The sequence below is a fragment of the Phyllobates terribilis genome, unplaced genomic scaffold (assembly GCF_046119375.1).
Source record: "Phyllobates terribilis strain yellow unplaced genomic scaffold, ASM4611937v1 Scaffold_7__3_contigs__length_470593459, whole genome shotgun sequence".
Taxonomy (NCBI): Eukaryota; Metazoa; Chordata; class Amphibia; order Anura; family Dendrobatidae; genus Phyllobates; species Phyllobates terribilis.
Genome location: NW_027362767.1, coordinates 362,108,004 through 362,129,640, shown reverse-complemented (window position 1 = coordinate 362,129,640; position 21,637 = coordinate 362,108,004). Strand labels below are relative to the sequence as shown.

Below are 21,637 nucleotides of genomic sequence, written 5' to 3'. Positions count from 1 at the left end.
AATGTTTGACTTAATATCAGGTCTACAGCAGGATTATCAAGAAAAAAAGAATTGTGCAGTGTTAGGGAAGTGCTAGAACAACTAGACAGGGAGGGGATTAAGGTTATAACACACAAACCTTTTATTGTGTAATAAAAAAACACCTACAAGAGTCCTTGATGGCTTCAAATAAATCTTTGGAGGGTGTCATAGTTACCAAAGGTTGTATAACCAAATAGGAAGCGGTGCTTTTAACCCTGTCCATGTCATAAACTATGGCCCTGATTAATCATTGTTTTTCCTCCATTGTTCTGAAGTAATTTACTCCTTTTTAGTGGCTTTAGTATTTGCACCTTATTTTCTCTACACTTTTTAAGTTCTCTTTTTTGGCTTTTTTTTTTTAAATTTTTACCTTGACAACTTTGCTTATCCAGCTGTTTTAGACCGATTCATGAAATGCGACATTTACCAAATGCTGCCATTTTTTGGTGCCTCTCACTCCAGTCTGTGCGTGGAGTAAGGATTCTAAAAGTTTTTAATTTGGTGCATTTCTGCAGCTTTTCAAACAATGTGACTTTTGATGCTGAAAAGTTGCAAGAACAACAGGTTAAAGACAAAAATAAAGAGCATTTTGTGTGATTTTGCAATGCACTCACAAATTCAAAAAAACTTCAGCAAATACCACAAGATAAGAAAAGAAAATTTACTTCAATAAATCAGCCCCTAAGTTTCTTCTTACTTTATTTTTTTAATGAATGTATCTATGGTGACAGGGCAACTTCTTATTGAATGTATTCAGACATGAATTATTGCATGTATTTAATTTTTTTTTGGGTTGTCCTGAACTTGTTGCACAGTCAGAAAGTGACAACATCTTTACTATTACTAAATCATTTTTCTTACTGTACAATATTACTTAAGTATTAGGATCTGTGCACGCGTTCCTTTTTTGTCGCTTTTTTATGCGCAGATTTGTCACAAAACCTGAAGCATTTCCTAGTGTCAGCAAAGTGAATGAGAACCCTGAAGTCTCGTGCACACGGTGCTTATTTTTTCATTGCAGATTTAAATCTGCCGCATGTCCATTCTTTCAGCGTTTTTGCAGGAGATTTCACTCATACTGAGTGGGGAAAATCTGCATCAGAAATGAAAGTATTTTACACAGTGTATTTCCTGCCAACACATCAGGATTTGAAGCAGAAATTTCTGCTGTAAATCCAGAACATGTGCACATAGCCTTACTCCAGTATTGCTAAAAGAAAAAACTGTCCACTATCAACATGGAGATAATGAATTTATAGTAAACCTTATATAACCGATCTAGTATATGTCAACTGGACAGGATACATGGATAGCTTGGTGCGCCCTCCATAAGTGTTAGGCTATGTGCCCACAATGCAGAAATGCTCCGGATTTTTCCTGAGCGTTTCTGCATCTCCCTGGCAGAAAAAACACATGTGGATTGTACATGCGGATTGTACATGCGGATTGTACATGCGTTTTTCCTGCCAGGGACATGCGGATGTGAAGCGTTCTTCACATGCATTTCCGCATGCGGGTTGACAAGCGCTTTCCAAGCGATTTTAGCATCACTTGGAAAGTGCCTGACAACTTGGTCACACTATATAAATCCATGCAAACGGCATGGATTTATATAGTGTGACCTTAAAGAATGTTAAAAAAAAAAAAAAAAATCTATACTTACCTTCCGATGGTCCCCGCAGTCTTGCTTCGCTCCGTCCTGGCTGCCGGCAGATCGCGGTACACTACACTGAAGGACCTGCCGTCACATGACTAAATGACGTCAGCGCAGGTCCTTCAGTCCACCACGATCTGCCGGCAAGCGAAGACAAGGACACCGGGGGCCATCAGAAGGAAAATATCATATTTATTTTTTATCATATTCTTTTTTTTTTTTTTTTTACAGGTTCTATGGTACCCGGGTCCGGAGGAGAGTCTCCTGTCCTCCACACCCGGGTACCATCCGCACATTGAACGCATGTATTCCGCATGTACAGATGCGGTGATGTGGATTCCATGCGTTCCAATGCAAGTCAATGGCGGCGAAAACGCAGCGCTTCCGCAAAATAATTGGTAGTGCTGCGTTTTTTTCCGCAATGATAATCCGCACTGGAAATTTCCGCAGCATGTGCACAGCACATGTGGATTATCATTGGGGAACATGGCAGGCCTTCTACCATGCATTTGTGCAGCATTTTTGCCGCTGCGGAAACGCTTAAAAAACGCATTGTGAGCACACAGCCTAAGATGCGCTACAGTGTTCAACCAATTAAAGCACTAGGTGACGACCTGGATCTGTACATTGTTTAGTCAAGAATCTGCAAAAAAAAAACACTAGTGCATGCCCTCAGCATCTCCCATCTCGACTACTGCAACTTCCTGCTCTGTGGCCTCCCCTCTAACTTTCTCTCACCCCTCCAATCTATCATAAACTCTGCGGCCTGACTACTCCACCTGTCCCCCCCGCTATTACCCGACCTCTCCTCTCTGTCAAACCCTGCACTGGCTCCCTATTACCCAGAGACTCCAGTTCAAGACCCTAACCATGGTATACAAAGCCATCCACAACCTGTCTCCTCCATACATCTGTCACCTAGTCTCCCAGTACATACCTGTACGCAACCTCAGATCCTCACAAGATCTCCTTCTCTACTCTCCTCTTATCTCCTGTTCCCACAATCGCATACAAGATTTCTCCCGTGCATCCCCCCTACTCTGGAACTCTCTACCCCAACACATCAGACTCTCGCCTAACATGGAAACCTTCAAAAGGAACCTGAAGACCCACCTCTTCCGACAAGCCTACAACCTGCAGTAACCCTCACTCCACCATACCGCTGCACGAACCGCTCTACCCTCACCTACTGTATCCTCACCCATCCCCTGTAGATTGTGAGCCCTCGTGGGCAGGGTCCTCTCTCCTGTACCAGTCAGTGACTTGTATTGTTCAAGATTATTGTATTTGTTTTTTATGTATACCCCTTTATCGATGTAAAGCGCCATGGAAAAAATGGCGCTATACTACTGCGCCAACTGCTCATTTGGCACTTGTTATAAGTAGCACTTTTATGAGATTGGCCCTTGACAATACTTTTTATTTTTGTTTAATAAGCTGATCTGTGGAGAAAGCTGGTCGTAAGTGTGTGGGTTTCCTGCACTGCCTGCACAGGGGAAACAAGTTATTAAAAAGTGCCCATATAAATCACTGTGTTGTGTGTGTAATGCAGCGCAGGACAAGTCTTCTAGCGTAAGAGACACTTTGGAAACTCCACCTTGGCTAAAATAAAGATCTGAACAGAGGCACCATCACAATTCCCCTCTAAATTACCACTTTCATACTATACAATTTTAGCCTAGTCTCACTGCTTTCATGACATCACCTGATTGCTGGGGGGTCACAAGGCTCAGAGCAGTGCCGGACCAGGAGGTAAGTATACATTCTGATTTTATGCAGCACCTCGGTGCCACATGTCCAGTAGTGGACAATTCCTCCAATATAATTTTTAATCACACCATGATTGCACATGACAACTCAGATCTCCAAAGGATTCTCATTCTTTTAATTCTTTAATGCACAAACTCAAATTCTGAAATCATGAAAGCATGTAAACGCCTCTTCTAGTTTGGTAATTGACCACTTAGGCCCCATTTATTTTCATAAGGTGCGTAAAACTCAAGCATGCAGTCTTATAATATCCATAGAAAAAACAGAAAGAAAAAAGTTAGACTTTGTTCACATTTAGTTTTGTGTGTGAATCCTCAGGAGCCATATTTATCCACGGTATTCTATTTCAGAAATGTCCTGGGCCTGTAAGACGCTGAAGATGGACACTATGCTCGTATTTACACCTGCTGCTTTTGTCATGCTTTTTTTTCTCCCCTCTATGTAAAAATTGTGGGAAGAGAAAAAAAAACAAATCTGCTTGTGCGTCAGGCCACGTATAGTGGAAACCATGATAGAAGAACATAGGTACAGCATACACAGAAAAAAAAATTCATAACCAAGGTTTATAGAATAATAAGAAAAAAAAAATCTGAAAAATGTGATAAGAACTGATCACATTAAAGTTTAAGTAGGAACTGTGGTCATACAAAACATCATTTTATTTACTGATAGCATTAAGGCAAAACTTTAGCCTAGAGTAAAACTTTTTGTTTCATAGGAGACCTGCCTGAATTTACCTGTTACATGTGGCAATTACATAGATCAACCGTTCTAGCACAGTTTTCAGGGACATAAAATTCTCTAAGAAACATATAATTCTCTATTCTGAATATTAATTGCTTTCATGTTCATCTGGTATTTCTAGGATATGCTATAACTATGATCAGCGGAGGTCTGCCCTGTGGAGACTCCGCTGATCCTGCGCTAGACGGGGCATCAATTGTTTTCCCTGGCATTGCTGCCAACCCAGCTGTGTAGGGCCGCAGGCCCAATTCAAGCTGTCGTTCCCCACATAGCTCATGGTTGGGAAAACCTTTGTGCAGGGGGGATAAAAAAAAAAAACTCTGCCTCTCCTTCATTCTCGGGATCATTGGAGTTTCTAGAGGTTGGATCCTTTTGATTGTAAACCAATATACCATCACTTCACGATCAAGGAGTACGCCTTTAAAATGTGGTCATGTTTGGACCCTATTGTTTGGTTTACACATTGAATTGATGTACATCAAAATTAACTTCGTAAATGCATGGCATTACTTATCCAGATTCTGTGTGTAAATTACAGTCCAGAGCTGCATTCACAATTCTGCAAGTTGCAGAATTGAAATCTCTGAGCATTTCTTGCTGATCCAGGCTCTGTACAAAACTTTTTTTATATGTATATTTTGTTCTTTTATACCAGATGCTTTACTGTAATCTGAATTTGGAACAACTGTCAAAATGCAGTATGTGAACTCAGCCTGTCGGGAGTGAGTCTGAGTGATGACACATCACTGTAAAGAAGCCATGCTTACTAATACATGGTTAAAATTTCAATATGCAAATGGCCTATTAAAAGGAAGAAGACTTGATCTCTGGTGCCACCTTTTCTATGTAGAAATTCCAAAGTCAATATTTATAGTTTTATTAAAACTCTCAGGAGCATTGCATGGCCTATAAGTCTCCTTACACTAGCTTGGCACTCTCCAAAAGGAGAATGTTTGCCTTAGACTCCCAGTTCGAAGGCTCTCACCCAGCCAAATCAGATCTCCTGCTTTGCACTGAGAAGGATCAACACCCCAAAACATGTGGCTGTAAATTGAGTTTCTGGTTTGGCTTCTTAGGCCACGGCCCCACTATCCGTATTTGGTCAGTATTCGGTCAGTATTTTTTCTCAGGAGTGGGAGCCAAAACCAGATGAGGAACAATCAGAGAAAATGTATAATAGAAACAAGTCACCAATTCTGCATTTATCACCCACTCCTGGTTTTGGCTCCCACTCCTGAGAAAAAATACTGACCAAATACTGATAGTGGGGCCGTGGCCTTATCCTAAGTCACACGGCAAGGCTCATTAACCCTAGAACGCATGACCATAAAAATCTACTTTTTCACATACCTGGGGCATTTTAGGCCCGTGTGCAAATAACATGGAATAACTCAAACAAAAATGACAAACAACTATATACCTGAGGAATACCTAGAGTTTCAAAATTCTAACTAAAGTAATCTTGCAGAAAATAGAGAACAATTAACAGGGCGGGCCTGCGAGGCCCCAGGTATGCGTTCTAGGGTTAAAGGGTCGATATTGATTTTTAGGATTGCTACATCCAATAGATGGTGCCAGCAATCAAGTCCCCTTCCTTCTAACGAGGCTACTTGCATATATAAATTCCCGGTGGAACATTACATGGCTTGGCGCTCTCCACAAGGAGAAATGTTCCCTCTTAGGCTCCCAGTCAGAGGCCTCTCACCCAGCCAAATGAGTTCTCATACTTTGCACTGAAGAGGGGCAACACCCCAAAACACCGTGTCTGCAAATGGAGTTTCTGGTTTTACTTCTTATCCTTAGGCCTCATTCAGACATCCGATTTTCGACATACGAGAAAAACGGACCATTTTTTCTTTTGGATCACACTTTCAATTCCAAAAAAGTTTCTCCACCTTCTCCATTCTGACAGTCCATGAAAATCAGACAGCACTCGGATAGCATCAGAGTGCAGTCTTTTTTTTTTTTTCACTGACTCATAGACTTGCATTGATTTTGATCCAACCCTTTTATCAAAATCTGACATGCCTCAGCGATTTTTCCACGAACCACACGGTCCACAAAAAAATCACGGGTATGTGACTTGCCCCATAGACTCATAGGTACAAGTGCTGTCCGTGACAATCAAGGCTAGCACTCGTATGCAAAAGTCGGGTGTCTGCATGAGGTTTAAGTCATGAGTAAGGCTCATTACAGGGTCACTATTGATTTTTAGGATTGCTACATCCAATAGGTGATGTCAGAGATCAAGTCCTCTTCCTTTTGAAGAGGCTATTTGCATATTTTAATTCCCAGAAGAGCATTGTATGGCTTATAAGTCTCCTAACACCGGCTTAGCGCCCTCCACAAGAAGAAACATCCCCCCCTTGTTAAAACTTTGTAACCATGCGTTAGTAAGTATGACCTTTATTCAGCGATGATTTGATGCCCTTCCCGATGATTGTTTTTAGAAATCTTGACAACTGAGCAGACCAGCAGAATTGGTAATGCAGCTCTGTAATATGGGCGAGTGCAAATGTGAGTAAAGCAATATATTTACCAAGTTTCTCAACTTTTTACATAGATTATTTCTATATATAAGTGAAAAATGATGGTCAAAGGAGGATGTAGAGTTTAGGTATGAAAATGTTTCCACTCTTGCTTCGGCTTCTTGCTTTCCCATGCACGAATATTAAAGGGGAGGTCTTCCTCGTCTTCTAGTTGAAGGCTGCCCGAGGACAATCTGACTCTCGCCATGGGATGTCTTATGTTTTTCCCAAATACAGCGTAGTAATATGGATTTATAATCTCTGATTCTGAGTCACTTGATTCAGTCCCACTGTATACATATCTTTCTGTGACTTGTGGACCTTTCTTTGAGCTTGATGGAGGATGAGGTGGTGGTAATGGTGGCGGTGGAAGTGGTAACGGAGGAAGCTGATGAGGTAGGGGGTTCTTTGAGACACTCGATGTTCTACTAAGTATGGGGTAGGGACCTAGAGGTCTGAATTCTGAACCATGGGTAAAACCTTCAGATTTCATGTCTGAATGACTCCAAGATCTCTTAGGATAAGATTCTTGATCATCTTCTACATTTGTCATTTGTGTTTCTACCTGGGATCCCATGCCTGAACTACTTTTGCAACTGGTCCGAGGGTAAACTGGTTGATGATATTCCATTAACCTTCTGGCACTTGGACTCCTGTCCGCTGCTTGTCCTGCAAAAAGTTTAGATTGGCTAGTAAGTCTTATAATTTCCTCAACTACTGCGGCTGTCTGAGCTGGTATTGGCGATATGCCATCGGTGTAGCAGTATATGCTGGGAGGACCTTTGTAGAACTTGTGTCTCGCAGTAGGACCCATATCGATATATGTCCTTGGTGATGCAGGAACTGTCTCCCTCATGCTGCCTTCAGAAGAACTTTTACGATTCCCAGAAAAATTATTAGTTTCCTCATAACAAGACAATGGTCTCCTATATGGACGCTGTTGAGACAACCCGCTGGCTATGTCACCGTAGCTGCACCCAGGGAATGAAGAACTGCTTTTTGACGGCTGCAAAGATTCTTGCTCCAGCACCTCCGGTTTTGAACGCTCAACCTCTGTAGTAAAAATGACTTCAATGGCCGAATTTCTTCTATGCCTGTCTAGAAGTGGATCCCAGCCCACACTGTTGACGCTCCTGGAGCATGGTCTGCTGGTGTATAGCAGGCTCAAGTCATTGGGCTGGAGGACGGACAGACAAACATGGTCAGTATGCATTCAGTGATTCTCAAATATTATGTTACTTTTTGGTATAGTGCTCCTTAATCCTATAGGAGGGGTAGTAAGTCTGAAGACCACATTGCTTCTGCCCTTACCAGTATTAAACTAAAGATGAATTCTATAAGTAGATGTGGATTTGTATACATTTTAGGGATGTGTTACCTGTTTGGCCACTTCGGTCAGGAGGTCGGGGGACGATCTACATTGTCTTTCGTGAAGATTTGCTTGTAAATGTTTTCTGGATTTTAAATAGAAAAATCTGTCTTAAAGTGCGTTAACCAGTGAGCCGATACGTGATTTTTAGATATGTAACACTTTACCTTTCAAAGGGAAGATTCTTTGCTTTTCCTTTAGTCCACGAATCAAACAACTGCTTTTGGGTTCTCCCACTGAGGAAAATCAAAGATATGGAATGGGAAAGATAAAATGAAAGAAAACATAGGGGTCAATTCATAAAGACTGATGTTGTTCACGCCGGTCTTAACGAGGGAATTCACGCCTTGTAATGAAATAGGTGCCTCTTAATGAATCAGACGCCTCCGTGCGTCTCGGCACAAATTTTACTCCAGTCAAGGACTGACGTAAGATTTGGGGCATAAGGCATGCCACAGCAAGCCATGAACTTGGCAAGCGGATGTCGTTGTGCCCTGTCCTGCCCCAGCTTCACCCATTTTGGCGGATATGGCCAAAACTGGAGGCAAAACGCCAAGTCACAAAATTTTTGCACAACTCCGATGCTCAAAAATTTTGACTCTTGCAGCGATTGATGCTAGAAATCTGGTATAATCAGTTTGAATCTGGGACATGGTGTTTAGCACAGTATTCAACACATAGATATTTATGCACATGACACTTGACTAGTGTCATGTGTTAAAGGGGTTGTCCCATCTTGTTTTCTGGAGTGCACTGATCTCCCGCCTTCCTGCTCTTGGATGGTGGGGGCACTCCTGTTTGACATTTCAGAAAAACTGTGGTCTCTTCTAGGCAGCTTTGCTTAAGGGGACTGAAGCTGTCCAGGATAAGGAGCGAATAGTGCACTCCAATGATGTGGCTAGCTTCAGAGCACCACTTACAAGCTCTATAAAAAAGAGCTTGTGTGCACTGCATGTGTTTTGTCACCACAGAGGCCAGTAATGTAGGCAAGGGGCAGTAAACAAAATTAAAAAGTCCTACAATCTTGAGAATACAGAGGATTGTTAATAAGTAAATTGCACATTTTAATCCTTAAAGAACAAGAGAATAGCCTTTATAAGATATTCTCATGCATAAAGTCCATAAATAGTTGTGCAGTACAGAAATTAGCTTAATGGAGCCTTCGCAAATTTTTTTTTACAACTAATATTAACTCAGATTATGGTATCTTGCTCCTAGTAGAGGAAATTACTTTTAAAAACCCATCATCAATTTATACCGGACCCCATCATATTCACTTTTGCCTTTTTCACGTTTTATTATAATGAAGATTCTAAAAAGAAATTGTTATTTTCCAGTAACTCTTGACTAATTGTCTTTTACCTGTAGCGGAAGTTCGAGCCTTTACTGCAGAGGAAAGGTCTTGGCTTACATTTGGGCTCTTCAGATAGGCGGAAGAAGGCATGATACTCCACACAAGTCTTCCAAAAGGCTTTACACACATCTCGACTTACCATAGTGAACTCTAAAGTGTCTTTACACAAGGTCTAGAAAAGAAATGATACAAGAGAATGAAGAGGTGGTTCCAAACATAAAGAGAGTAGCAATCTGATCCTCTACAAGCTAATGAAGAAAATGTTTGCAGTTTATAATCTTTCTATTGTACCGGGATGGAATGACTTGCTTTTTTTCCCCAATTTATTTTCCTAACAGACCTGCAGGGTAAAATATGAGGGAGGGAAAAAGCAGCAGCCTGAGCCTCTGATGAAACAGGAGTTTCACCAGTTCTCTGCAAACTTTGCGCACGCCCACGTACATCTTCAGACTGCTCACGTACATCTTCTCCACTTTCGGTCATGCGCAGTGCACCTCTGAAGCCGGGAAACGTACACCTAGCTTCAGAGTTGCAATGACGTTGCCAAATAGAGCCATGTGCATGCGCGAGATATGCAGGGAGCTGGCGATGACCTCTAGCAAATCATGCAATGACACCTACCGGGACGTGATAACATGCAAAGAGGGCCGACTAATCGGGAGCAACTAACGCCCCATCGACTAGTCAAAGGGCTAATTACCATATGAAAAACGGAGCTTATAAATACCTTTTTTAAATGTGGATTTAAGTGAATAACATTGGTTAGGCAGGGAATTTAGTAATGCATATGTGAATGCTGCTGGGTTGGAGGGCATGGGGGGACCAGACAGGTTCCCTTTAAGAAAAAAAAATCAGCAGTAGTGATGAGCGAGCACTAAAATGCTCGGGTACTCGTTGCTCGGGTCGAGCAATTTGGAATACTCGGATGCTCGACCCGAGCAACGAGCCCAATGTAAGTCTATGGGAAACTCGAGCATTTTTCAGGCGGCTACCCCCGGCGGTCTACAGAGGTCCTAAAAATTGCACAAATCGATGGGAACAGAGCTCAAATGACATGGGGACAGCATAGAGAAGACCCCTGGAAGCATTTCTGACTCCCAGGTGACTTCTGTCAACAACGTTGTCAGAAGTATTAGGCCACTTTTACGGACTCACAATAAAGCATACCAAAACGAAACCAAAATGGATTTTCCTGGGAAATATGTTAAGGAACATCCTTTCCATGACATGTACAATGTATATAAAGCAAAATAAATAACCAAAAACAAAAATGCTCCTCCACACCTTGGGCTGTGTTCACACGTAGCGTTTTTGATGGGCTTTTGCACTTTTGCATTGCTTTCATCCAAGACAAATGCATTCACCAGGAAATGTAATTTTAACATTTTACAACCTTATCTGGCCATGTGGTGTGTGACACATCATCAGACACATGCATACAGTGCTGAAAAGTCATGGGAACAGCATGGGGAAGACCTCTGGAAGCACCTCTGACTTCCAGGTCACTGCCTAAAAGTGTGCCCATCATAAGTGATCCTTGGCGCATGCGAAGATGCCTCCCGCCATGAACCTGTCGTTGCAGACTTACAACAATCACCGTCCACGTCCTTGTCCCATTGTAGAGTTCAGTTGTCCCTACCCCATTCCTTGGAATGCCAGCGCAAGTATGCAGGCAGCCACCCACCCAGTGGCCGCAACACTAAACTGCCAGATTTCTGGGCAGCTTTTTGCACTTGAAATATGGCCTTTTAAGCTCGTGGAGGGGGAAGGTTTTCACAACCTCATGCCGGCGGCGGCCGGGTGTCCATACTTGGTCCCCAGCCGCCACTATATTTCCCGGTATCGCCTCCGCCTTCCACAAGAACGGGTCCCACAACACTTACTGGGTAGGACCGCCTAACCACAAACACGTGGACAGGTGAATGTGGCCAGGGACGGTACGGAGCCAGTCCACAACTTTTTTTGCTGACAGTTGTATTTAGCTCGGTGAAAGGACTGGCATAGAGGGAAACCGTATCTACCCTGCATGTCTTTTCTCACAGGAAGTCCTGTAATGCAGCTTGTTACAGAAGCAATGGCAGCCCAACCAACATCAACTCGCCCTTGTCAGTGGTGCTTTGACACACACACATCTTTCTTTGCGCATTTAATTTCTTGAATACAGAGTTGGACAATGGCCTGATCTGTAATGCGGTTTGAGAATTAACATGCATAAGCATGGCCGATCCACATTAAAAAAGCAGCCATAGAGTGTCCAGGAACCTTCCTCCACACTTTTCTTAGCCAGGGCTGCTTTTCGGCAGAGTTCGACGGGCCCACCAGAGAACCGGAGACTCCTCCGGCGGGCCCTGGCTTCTCCTACAGGAGAGTTCATAGTGCCGAGGTGAGGCCATGATGATGATAGAGGCCACCATCAGCTTAGTTTTCTGTTACTTGGAATGCAAGTTCAAGTATGCAGCCAGCCACCCACCCACCGACAGGCCGCAACACTAAACTGCCAGATTTCTGGGCAGCTTTTTGCACTTGAAATATGGCCTTTTAAGCTCGTGGATGAGGAAGCTTTTCACAACCTGATGCCGGCGGCGGCCGGGTGTCCATACTCGGTCCCCAGCCACCACTATATTTCCCGGTATCGCCTCCGCCTTCCACAAGCATGGGTACCACAACATTACCCGCGCCCTCCCCAGCGCACTTACTGGGAAGGACCGCCTAACCACAAACACGTGGACAGGTGAATGTGGCCAGGGACAGTACGGAGCCAGTCCACAACTTTTTTTGCTGACAGTTGTATTTAGCTTGGTGAAAGGACTGGCATAGAGGGAAACCCTATCTACCCAGCGTGTCATTTCTCACAGGAAGTCCTGTAAAGCTGCTTTCACTTGAAATGTGGCCTTTAAGGCTCGTGGAGGCGGAAGCTTTTCACAACCACATGCCTCATGTCCATACTCGGTCCCCAGCCGTCACTATTTCTCCCGGTGTTGTCTCCGTCTTCTACAAGCGCGGGTCCCTGAACATTACTGCTGGTACTTCTCTGTGGGAATTTGCTTGCCTCCTACCAGCCTGGAATATTTCCAGCAAACTATGGTACGACGCCATGGTATTAGCACTGCCCCCAGTACCAGTAGCGAAGCCATCCCCAATTTCCTTCTCAGGAATTTTATTTGGTAGACTGAGTGGCTGCCCAAATACATTTTCTCACAAAGGAGCTGAAGACAGAGTGGCAGTAGGTGCAAGTTTCTCCAGCCTGTTAGATATTAGAGGGTGAACGGCAGCATATTGGATCAGTGGTTAGCACTGAAGACTTGCAGCGCTGGGATCCTGGGTTCAAATCCAAGCTAGGCCAACATTTGCAAGGACTTTGTATGTTCTCCCCGTGTTTGCGTGTGTTTCCTTCTCAGTAAAAAAGCAGCCATAGAGTGTCCGGGAACCTTTCCACACACTTTTCTTAGCCAAGACTGCTTCTTGGCAGGGTTGGACAGTCCCACCAGAGAATCCTCTGGTGTGTCTTGGCTTCTACCTCAGGAGAGTTCATGATAGTGCTAACTTTGCAGCTGCTATGGGGCTCTTGAGCAGGGGGGAAAGGTTAGCCCTCAGAATCAAATCCTCTGGTGGGCACAATGTTTTTCAATCTGAAACAGCTTCTCAGTGGGAGTTGTATTTCACCACAGCCATATTCTTTAGCTCGGTGATAGGACTGGCATAGAGGGAAACCGCATCTACCCCGACTGTCATTTCTCCGTCACCAGGTTCCGCCCATTGTCACACATGACCATGCCTGGCTGTATGTTCAGCGGTGAGAGCCACAGATCAGGCTGCTGTGTTACAGCTTTCAACAACTCTGCAGCGTTGGGTGGTTTGTCAATTAAGCATGTTATCTTCAGCACAGCCTGTTGCCGCTTGGCCAAGGCAGTGCTGCAGTGCTGTCAGCTTGTGACTGATGTGGTCATTTCGGAGATGGAGGAGGAGATGCATGAGCTGAACAATGTGATTACATTGTTGTTAAATTGGTGACGCTGTTTTTTCTACTAAAGAAAGATCCTATTGTTTTGGTTTTCTTACGGGTTTTTTTAAGACAAATGCATTCACCGGGAAATGTCATTTTAACATTTAACAACCTTATCTGGCAATGTGGTGTGTGACACATCCTGTTTTATTTATGATGGAGGGACTCTGAAAGTCATAAAGCCTATTTTTATAGGGACATCAGACGGCCCTTACTATTCTTAAAAGGTCAGCAGTCAGCCTTAGCTATTGTTAGAGAGCCATCAGCCGGCTATGCTTTGTTGTTCCCATTATTAACAAGTGGGTCTCCTATACGGTTATTGCGTATCCAGTGACTGAAAGGGCTGCCAAAAATTTGGACGCAACCCAATACCCCTTTGAAGAGATATGGAGGAGGGTCTCAGTAAAAAAAAATGTTCCCATTATAAAGGAGCGGGTCTCCTATAGTGGTAATGCCCATGTTGTGACTGCAAGGGCTGCCAAAATTTGGGAAAAACCCCACTAAGAATTTAAAGACACAACGAGCAGGGCCACAGTAACAAGGTACGACATGTTCCCATTAGAAAGGAGAGGGTCTGTTATACAGTTATAGGGTATGCAGTGAGTCCAACGGCTGACCAATTTTAGGAAAAACCCCACTAAGAATTTAAAGACACATGAAGCAGGGCCACAGTAACGACAAATTCCCATTAGAAAGGAGAGAGTCTCCCATAGTGTTGGCCTATGCAGTGAATGCAAGGGCTGCCAAAAATTTGGAGGCACTTCAATGCCCCTTGGAAGAGACGTGGAGGAGGGCCTCATAAAAAATGTTCCCATTAGAAAGGTGCGGGCCTCCTATACTTGTAATGCCCATGCACTAAGTGTATGGGCTGACAAACATTTACCCCTAGGGGTAACATACTGTATACAAATTTTTTTTTACGGGCATCATAAACACCCTTTAAAAAAATTAGGTGGGTGTTGCATCACGGACCACGGTCACCCTGGTGATATGGTGGTGGAGGATGAGGAGAAGGAGGAGGACAAGAGCAAATAGCCAGAATCAGGAAGCGTATACCCATGTGTGGGTGTGAAAAGGTGCATGGGAATACACCTCCCAAGAAAAGACACTGGATTTGAGTTTATGTTACGCTATCATTTGGTGGTGTTGAGAAGTCTGGCCCATCCAGCCCTTGTTCATTTTTATAAGAGTCAGCCTGTCAGCATTTTCAGTTGACAGGCGGATGCGCTTATCAGTTATAATTCCACCAGTGGCACTAAAAACCCGCTCTGATAAAACGCTGGCGGCAGGGCAGGCCAGTACCTCCAAGGCATAGAGAGCCAGTTCATTCCACGTATCCAGCTTGGATACCCAATAATTATAAGGCACAGCGGAATCACAGAGGATGTTGGTATGGTCGGCAAGGTACTCCCTCAGCATCTTCCCAAACTTTGCACTCCTTGTGAGAGTACCCCGCGCCTCAGGGCCTGTCCAATGGGAGAGTCTGAGAAAACTCTCCCAGAACTTTGACAGTGTTCACCTGCCTCTGCTGGATTGAAGTTGTGTCTCTCTCGCCTGTACTCCTTGGTTGTCCAACGAAGTGTGCCCTCTGCCGCCAGCATTTTCAGATAGGAATTTTTTTTAATAGTTCCGCAACAAGGGCCTTCTGGTACAGCCCCATTTCTGTAGACCTGTTTGCCTCAGGAATAAGAGATATAAAGTTCTCCTTGTAGTGTGGGTCTAGAAGTGTCACCAACCAGTAATGACTGTCACCCAAAATTTTGAGAACGCGAGGGTCATGAGAAAGGCAGCGTAACATAAACTCTGCCATGCGTGCCAGACTACTAACAGGCAAGACTTCCGTGTCCTCACCAAGAGGATGACTGACCATGCTCGCCTACTCCTCCTCCTCCTCCTCTCTGTCCTCTGGCCATCCACGCTGAACAGACGGTATGACAGCTGTGCAGGTAGTACCTTCTATAGTGCATGAAACTAGCTCCTGTCCTTCCTCCTCCTCCTCCTCTTCCTCATTGTCACCCAATACACGTTGGGATGAGATGAGGCTTGGCTGTGTGTAATCACCCTGTATGGTTCCTTGCTCCATCTCATCGTGCTCCGCCTGCAATCCATTCTGTTTGATTGTGAGCAGAGAGCGTTTCAGAAGACAGAGAAGCGGGATGGTGACGCTAATTATGGCGTCATCGCCGCTCACCATCTCGGTGGAGTCCTCAAAGTTTTGGAGGATGGTATATGTGTCTGACATCCATGTCCACTCCTGAGGTCTTATGTGTGGAGTCTGAACTGAATACCGACAGCCTTGTTGATGCTGGTACTCAACAACTGCCCTCTTCTGCTCACAATTCCTTCCCAACATCTGCAGTGTAGAGTTTCAATGCGTAGGGACATCACACACCAGTCTGTGAGCCGGAAGCTGCAAACGCTGCTGAAACACGGCAAGGGCGGCAGAAGCTGTAGCTGACTTTCTAAAATGGGCACACAGGCGGCGTACTTTAACAAGCAGATCCGGCAGCTCCGGGTAGGATTTGAGAAACCGCTGAACAACGAGGTTAAGCACGTGGGCCAGGCATGGTACGTGTGTGAGCTCTCCTCCCCTCAGAGCCGCCACCAGGTTCCGGCCATTTTCACACACGACCATGCCTGGCTGTAGGTTCAGCGGTGTGAGCCACAGATCTGCCTGCTCTTTCAGAGCTGTCCACAACTCTTCAGCATTGTGCGTTTTTTCACCTAAGCATATTAGCTTCAGCACAGCCTGTTGCCACTTGGCCGAGGCAGTGCTTCCAGCTTGTGACTGATGTGGTCATTTCGGAGATGGAGGCTGAAGAGGAGGAGGAGGCTGAGGAGGATGAGGTGCAGGAGCTGTAGACCGTGGGGGCAACCCTGATTAACCTAGGGCCCGCAATCCTTGGCGTCGGGTGGACGTGTTCCATCCCAATGTCCGACTGGGTCCCGGCTTCCACAATGTTAACCCAGTGTGCCGTCAACGAGATGTACCGTCCCTGTCCACAAGCACTTGTCCACGTGTCCGTGCTAAAGTGGACTTTACCAGTAACTGCGTTGTTGAGAGCACGACTAATGTTTTGGGACATGTGCTTGTGTAATGCGGGGACGGCACACCGGGAGAAATAGTGGAGGCTGGGGACCGAGTACCGAGGGACGGCCGCCGCCATCAGGTTGCGGAATGCTTCCGTCTCCACGAGCCTAAAAGGCAACATTTCAAGCACAAGCAGTCGTGAAATGTGAGAATTTAGTAGTGTGGCCTGTGGGGCGTTGGCTGCATATTTGTGCTTGCGTTCCAAGGACTGGGGTATGGACAATTGAACGATGCGCTGGGACAAGGACATGGACGTGCTTCCTGATGCTGCTACTTGAGAGTGTGCAACGACAGGTGCAGGGCAGGAGGCATCTTCGCATGCGCCATGGACAGGGGATTGGCTTGCATGCACAACAGAGAAAGAAGCAATGGTGCCACCCGCAGACACTGTGCCTGGACCCTGGGGTTCAGCCCACAAAGTCGAGTGCTTTGCTGCCATGTGCCTGATCATGCTGGTGGTGGTCAGGCTTGTCGTTTTGCCACCCCTACTGATGCTGGCCTGGCACGTGGTGCAAATGGCCTTTTTGGGGTTATCGGCAGAGTCTTTAAAAAACAACCAGACTCGGGAAGACCTAACAGTTGTACTGGCAACTTCCTTCGTGTTGGTGTTACGGGGAACGGTTGCCTGCCTTCTGTCTGTGGCCACCGCACTGCTTCTTCCTGCCTGTTGGGGAGCTCTGCCTCCCTCCCCCTGTGTGCTGCTGTCCTCGCTCTGCATGTCCTCTTGCCAGGTTGGGTCAGTTGCTATATCATCCACCACCTCGTCTTCCACTTCCGCACCCTGGTACTCCTCCTGACTTTCTGGCAATTGTGTCTCATCATTGTCCACCTCTTGTGACACTTTCCCACCGTCACCTTCGTGTGACCGTGGCTGCTCAAATATTTGGGCATCGCTACAGGCGATCTCCTCTTGCACCGCTTCAAGTGGACCGGGCAAGACACCCGAATATATAAATGGAAAAGTGAACAGCTCTTCAGAGTGTCCAAGTGTGGGATCAGTTGTCTCTGGGTACTCGGCATGGTGGGAGGAAGGAGGATCAGGGTGAGGAATATGCGGTCCAGACTCATGGCTACTGAGACTTGACCGTGTGGAAGACAGGGTGGTGGTGGTGGTGGCTAAGTGACTGGAAGTATTATCCGCTATCCAACCAACAGCCTTTTGACACTGGTCTGGGTTCAATAGTGGTGTGCTGCGGTCCCCTAGAAATTGGGACAGGAAGGTCAGGTGAGAAGATGTGGGTGTTTGTTATGGCACAATTTCGGCTTGCCCACGGCCTTGTCCTCGGCCTCTGCATGCACCATTATCATCACGTCCAGTTCCCCGTCCCTTGCCCATTTTAATTGAAGGACAGTATCTTCCACGCTCACTACAAATGACTGAGTTTTGAGAGAATTTATATGTGATCCGTGTGACGGAGAAAACAGAGTTTTAAATTCCTGGCCTGTAGGTAAGTAATTTGACCAGCAAACTGCTGTGAATTGCTTCACTGACACACTGAAAGAAAGTTTTAATGGAGGCCAGAAATGGCAGTATTTTCTGACAACGTATATGTGAGCCGTGTGACGGAGAAAACACAGTCTTAAGTACCTGGACTGTAGGTAACTGTTTTGAACAGCAAACCAGTGTCAAAAACTTTGCTGACACACTGAAATTTTTTTATAATGGAGGCCAGAAATGGCAGTATTTTCTGAAAAAATATATGTAATCTGTGTGATGGAGAAAACACAGTTTTCAATACCTGGCCTGTAGGTAACTGTTTTGAACAGCAAACCAGTGTCAAAAACTTTGCTGACACACTGAAAAAAAAATTTAATGGAGGCCAGAAAAGGCAGTATTTTCTGAAAACGTATATGTGAGCCGTGTGACGGAGAAAACACAGTTTTGAATAGATGGATTTTTAGCGCTGTAATATGGAAAGGACCTGGCTGTATTCTGCAGTGCCAACAAGCAAATGGCGCAGAAAAAAACGTGTTCTCTGGATTGCTTTTTAAGCAAATAATGAGGATTAAGATGCAAAAAAATTATTCCTGGCCCCTGAGACCTGGGCCTATTTCCAGAAATATCTAACAGCAGCAGAAGGCAGAACTGGAATGGAGCCTCTTGTGCTATATGCACTGCAGTCTGCTATATACACTGCCTGCCTGATATCTCTGCAGATGTATTAGTTAGCACTCAAAAGGACTGTTTGTTAAGATGGATATGTGTAATGTACGTTTTTTCTCCCTACACTTCCTAATACACAAGCAAATCTCTCCCTAGCTCAGCAGCACCTCTCCATACACTGTCTGATCCGGAGTGACTGTGACGAGCACAGCGGCGCCAGATCTGATATAGACCTGATGACGCTGTGCGGCCAGCCAATCACTGTAATGCCCACAACCAACATGGCTCCGGCATTACAGTGCATCGCAGGCAATCCCTGCATGTTCATTGGCTCTCTAAAGAGCACCAGACATGCAGGGAGGGGACCCGAGTTCCAGCCCGAGCAACCCGGAAATACTCGCCGAGCTTGTCGAGCACTATGATGCTCGGGCGAGTACCGAGTAGTGGCGAGCACGTTCGCTCATCACTAATCAGCAGGTAAGCTTTAGTCAATGACATAAATTAAACTTAGTTTTTAAAAACTTCTATTTAGCATTTAGGGCTAAAACAGCATAATTAAAGAGGGTATTAAAAGGCTGATAAAGCGCTTCTAATACCTTCGAGGGGTAAATTCTGATTAAGTTCTCATTTTCTTTGTATTTTCTTTTATTCTCCCAAAATTACACAGGTAACATAAGCAAATGTATTATCAGAAAAAGTATCTAAATCAAATTTTTAATAATAAACATGCTTTTACATTTTTAACGTTCTCAGGGTAGGGGGTATCCATTTAAAAAAAATTATATCTTGAAATACTCCAGTTATCATACTGGCCACTAAAGTAGCTACAATGGGCTGAGGCTCACTGTTTCCATTTTCTCGTTTGCCAGTTTTGTACAGACTGGGACAAGATGAGTAGAGTCATCCTATCATGATCCCCTTCCCGACACGGCCAATTTTCCGTTTTTGCGTTTTCGTATTTTCCTCCCCTTCTTTTCAGATCAATAACTTTTTTATTTTTCTGTCCACATAGACATATGAGTGCTTGTTATTTGCAGGACGAGTTGTACTTTTGAATGACACCATTCATTTTATTATATAGTGTACTGTAAAATGGGAAAAAAAAATCCAAGTGTGGTGAAATTGTGGAAAAAAAAAAGCAATTCTGACATTGTTCTTTGGGAATTGTTTTTACGGTGTAAATGTTGGTGTAAAAATGACCTAAAAATATTATTCTACTCCTCCATGCGACTACGGTGATAGAAAATATGTCCAGTTTTTTTTTATTTTAGTGGTGGAAAAAAGAAAACAGAAATTTGTAAAAAAAAAAAAAAAAAAAATTTGGGGGTTGTGTGTCACCATTTTCCGAAACCCGTGACATTTTCATTTTTTTTGTCGATCGAGCTTTGTGACTAGTGTTGAGCAAGCACTAAAATGCTCGGGTGCTTGAAGCTCGGGCCGAGCTCACCGTGATACTCGGGTGCTCGACCCGGGCAACAAGCCCAATGTTAGTCTATGGGAGACCCGAGCATTTTTGCGGCGGCACCCCCGGAAGTCTGTAGAAAGACTAAAAAGAGCCCAAAACGATAGTGACAGTGTTCAAAAGACATGGGGACAGGGCCGTATTTGCCCTTAGACACTTGTAGGCACGTGCCTAGGGCGCCGGAATTCGGGGAGGGCGGCGCCTGAGCGTGTTTTTTTTTTGTGTGTGTTTTTTTGTGTGTGTTTGTGCCCCAAGCTGGCCTGGTGGCTCCACCCCCCCCCCCCCGCGGCACATACTGGCAGACAGTGGCGGGGGGGCCCCCGGACCGCTCCCCCAGCAGCGGCGCACGGCTGCTGCTTCTTCTCCGGCCGGGCCAGCACTGCAGCAGTTAACTTCCCTGTGTGTTGGCCCGTCCGCGTCACTGCTAGGAGACACGGCGCTGTGCGCGGCCGTGTCTCCTAGCTGTGACGTCACGCAGTGCGCGCCCTGTACTGCTACTTACCACTGGAGAGGACTGGAGCCAAGCCGGGGGATGGTGAGTCTGTGAGTCTGTGTGTGTGCAGATATCATTGTGTGATGTCTGTTTATATGTATTTTTGTGTTTCAAATGTGTTTATGCGTGTATGTATATGTCTGTATGTTTGTGTGTGCGTGACTGCGTGCGGCCTCCCGCTGTCTCTGGTGGGGCGCCGTGCGGCCTCCTGCTGTGTATAGATGGCGCCGTGCGGCCTCCTGCTGTGTATTGATGGCGCCGTGCGGCCTCCTGCTGTGTATTGATGGCGCTGCGCGGCCTCCTGCTGTGTATAGATGGCGCTGTGCGGCCTCCTGCTGTGTATAGATGGCGCTGTGCGGCCTCCTGCTGTGTATAGATGGCGCTGTGCGGCCTCCTGCTGCGTATAGATGGCGCTGTGCGGCCTCCTGCTGCGTATAGATGGCGCTGTGCGGCCTCCTGCTGCGTATAGATGGCAACGTGCGGCCTCCTGCTGCGTATAGATGGCAACGTGCGGCCTCCTGCTGCGTATAGATGGCAACGTGCGGCCTCCTGCTGCGTATAGATGGCAACGTGCGGCCTCCCGCTGCGTATAGATGGCTACGTGCGGCCTCCCGCTGCGTATAGATGGCTACGTGCGGCCTCCCGCTGCGTATAGATGGCTACGTGCGGCCTCCCGCTGCGTATAGATGGCTACGTGCGGCCTCCCGCTGTGTATAGATGGCTACGTACGGCCTCCCGCTGTGTATAGATGGCTACGTGCGGCCTCCCGCTGTGTATAGATGGCTACGTGCGGCCTCCCGCTGTGTATAGATGGCTACGTGCGGCCTCTCGCTGTGTATAGATGGCTACGTGCGGCCTCCCGCTGTGTATAGATGGCTACGTGCGGCCTCCCGCTGTATATAGATGGCTACGTGTGCTCAATATTGAGTCATACAATTAATGTAAGGATATGTGCCCACAATGCAGAAATGCTTCGGATTTTTTTTGAGCATTTCTGCATCCCCCTGGCAGAAAAAACGCATGCGGATTTTACATGCGTTTTTC

General features: G+C 45.6%; 1 protein-coding gene across 1 annotated transcript in view; it reads right to left on the bottom strand.

Annotated features, from left to right (window-relative positions):
- Positions 1-1,699: 1,699 nt before the first annotated feature.
- FRMD7 (FERM domain containing 7) overlaps positions 1,700-21,637 on the bottom strand; it is an 85,546-nt gene continuing 65,608 nt past the window's right edge. The window contains exons 9-12 of the mRNA XM_073641332.1: positions 9,449-9,612; positions 8,254-8,322; positions 8,096-8,171; positions 1,700-7,894 (exon numbers count right to left, since the gene is read on the bottom strand). Of these exons, the coding sequence (XP_073497433.1) occupies positions 6,803-7,894; positions 8,096-8,171; positions 8,254-8,322; positions 9,449-9,612 (1,401 nt within the window). The 3' untranslated portion in view covers positions 1,700-6,802. The remainder of the gene's footprint in view (positions 7,895-8,095; positions 8,172-8,253; positions 8,323-9,448; positions 9,613-21,637) is intronic.